The 2,363-nt window shown below is 49.1% G+C and overlaps 2 protein-coding genes across 2 annotated transcripts; one reads left to right on the top strand and one right to left on the bottom strand.

Annotated features, from left to right (window-relative positions):
- Nucleotides 1-34: 34 nt before the first annotated feature.
- On the bottom strand, nucleotides 35-1,726 carry PPTG_19420 (hypothetical protein; the record flags this gene model as incomplete). The annotated part of the gene is made up of 2 exons (XM_008917868.1): nucleotides 73-1,726; nucleotides 35-44 (listed from the first exon to the last, which is right to left on the bottom strand). The coding sequence occupies exons 1-2, from the start codon at nucleotides 1,707-1,709 to the stop codon at nucleotides 35-37; spliced, it is 1,647 nt and encodes a 548-aa protein (XP_008916116.1). The 5' UTR covers nucleotides 1,710-1,726.
- A 101-nt stretch (nucleotides 1,727-1,827) lies between these two features.
- On the top strand, nucleotides 1,828-2,282 carry PPTG_19419 (hypothetical protein; the record flags this gene model as incomplete). Its single annotated transcript, XM_008917867.1, has 2 exons — nucleotides 1,828-2,145; nucleotides 2,202-2,282. 2 exons carry the CDS (start codon nucleotides 1,828-1,830, stop codon nucleotides 2,280-2,282), a joined length of 399 nt encoding a protein of 132 aa, XP_008916115.1.
- Nucleotides 2,283-2,363: the final 81 nt, after the last annotated feature.

The raw sequence follows: 2,363 nt of genomic DNA, 5'->3' as shown, positions 1-2,363 counted from the left end.
CGACGATAACAACATCGAATGACTATCGCTGCCTTCACCTCAGTCTTATGAATACCTTTAGAATTATCATACTCCTTAAGTTGGTTTGGCTTCAGTAGTGTTATTATTCGAGTAGGCGAACTCCCTGCTTCAAGCGTTCTCTTGTCCACACCCAGCCATCCTGAATTTTTCTGCTGCAATTGCTCCATTTTACGAGTTTTCTCTGCAAGTCGAGTCCGTCTAGCAAATTTCTTACGTCTAGCTTGAGCCATGAGATACTTGCGTTGCTGGATCCACCTTCGTAATTGTTTTTGGATAAGCACAGCAGCACAGCGCGAACGTTCATTCTCGCGTTGTACCAGTAACATCCACTCATTAACCAGCTTAACTCGTGCAGCTTCACGTCTCCCTTTGACGCCGAACCAGTTACAAACAGCTTTAGCAATACACTTTGCTGCACGCTGACGTCTTAGTTGACCAAGTAAACGATGCCATCGCATCCGCATAGCGTAAGGAAAAATGGCTCGATGAGCTATCAAATATCCGGCTCCACGTCTCTCGACCACCCAAGCTGCACGAGCTTGTTTTGACATACTTCGTAGCAATGCAAGCTGCACTCGCTCCTCCTGTCGTTGACGTTGTCTAGATTCTCTCAGTCTACGTCGTGCTCGATGCCCCCTATAAAGCTTCTGTAAGCTCACAACTGCGAACACTTTGCGTGCGTTGGCAAGTGAATTAACCAGCGACTGACTGCGCCATTGTCGTGTTCTAAACGCTCTTTGTAGCAGAGTAGCAGCAGCTTGTCGTGCTTGCCGGTACTTAATGGCACGATGTCGAAGATAGCGGCGCCACACCATCTGAAGTTTTACAGCCTGGCTGCAGCGGTATTTGATCCGGAAAGCTAAGAGCTGGCGTTTCTGAGCTTGCATTGCGTTGAGTTCTTTACGCAGTCGTCGTGCTTCTCGTCGTGCTTGATGTCCACGATAGACGCGAATGATTTGCATTGCCGCTCGACGTTGGGCTTGCAGTCGCAGTTCTAGTGTGATTCCCCACCAACGATGAAAGTAAAGCCTAAAGAAGCGGTGTTGAAAGCGAGTTAATACGTTGCGTGCAGCCTCCAGTTGTCGATCATTTGCGAGGTTCCGTTCAAAGAGGAATTTGGACGGCAGGATCTTTTCGGCACGAACGAGTTCCTCGCGTACTTCTGCATCCGCTCGTTTCACAGCCTTCTCGGAGCGCCGCAACTCCTTCTCTCGAGTGACTAGAGCTGTCTGCATCAGCTCAATCGTCTCTGTTGTGTTCACAGCCAATTCCTCTGCTACGTTCTTGTCATTGTTGCTGATGGCGCGCTGGAGTGATGAGGGAGTAGATTCAAGGCGAGAATCGACCGTACGACGTACAGCTGTAGGTTTCTTTGGTGATATTCTTGGTATTGGCCTCGGAGCTTCATTATTGCCGCTGTCATCTGTAGGCTGGGTATTCTGCTTTACATTTCTGTTTGCCTTAGTCTTTCGCAACGCCAGAAGTTCTCGATAAAGTTCCGGTGTGTTTGGTTCTGGTGTTGATTGTTGTAGTTGGGCTTGACGCTGCTGTAATACCTGTCGGACTAGCACACCGTCCACAGATTCGAGTCGTTGGCCGGTCTCGATGGCTCGTAGTGCTGCTTGCAACTGTACGAGTTTGTCCATGCTGGACGCGATATTTTCACATAACGTCCCTTCAAGATTCATATTACCGCATCTTAGAATCGTCAAACTACATTTGGATTTTGCAATTTCAACTGCAACAAATCATTTTCTATCCTTCCACGCTCGGTCGCTATGATCTCGTCATTTTCGTTTTGTTGCCATGAGCAGCAAGCGAAGAAAAAAGAGCGATCCGCCTGATGAGGAGAAGTCTAAGCGTCGCCGTTCACAGAGAATTGCTGAGCCTACGCGACAGAAGACAGCTTCAGATGACAGAACTGTCGATCAGCCTGACGAGAAGAAGCCTAAGAGTCGACGTACAAGCAGAACTGCCAAGTCTGCAGAGCAGAAGACAACCACAAACGGGAGAGTGCTCGTTCAACCATCGACGTGGTTCGATCCTGCGGTGGCGAAAGATCTCTGGATGCCAGATGCGGATTCGTTGCAAGCGGTTGAGAAGAACTCGCATCATCCACCTCTGGTAGATCCATTGCTCACGTCGTGGTTCGACGTCACCAATTTCACCGATGTGTTCAGAGCGACTCCGTGGAGAACGATGCGTACACCGTCGTTCGAAGATCTGCAGGAAGATCTACGCGCGCTGGGAGAGTTAAGTGAAGAGAGCAAGTCTGTCAACAGTGTTATCAAGATTCGCTTGTATCCAACTACGCTTCAACGCGGGAAGCTGGAGCAGATGTT

This window comes from Phytophthora parasitica, assembly GCF_000247585.1.
Source record: "Phytophthora parasitica INRA-310 unplaced genomic scaffold supercont2.120, whole genome shotgun sequence".
NCBI classification, from domain to species: Eukaryota; Oomycota; class Peronosporomycetes; order Peronosporales; family Peronosporaceae; genus Phytophthora; species Phytophthora nicotianae.
This window is presented reverse-complemented; position numbering and strand designations above follow the sequence as displayed.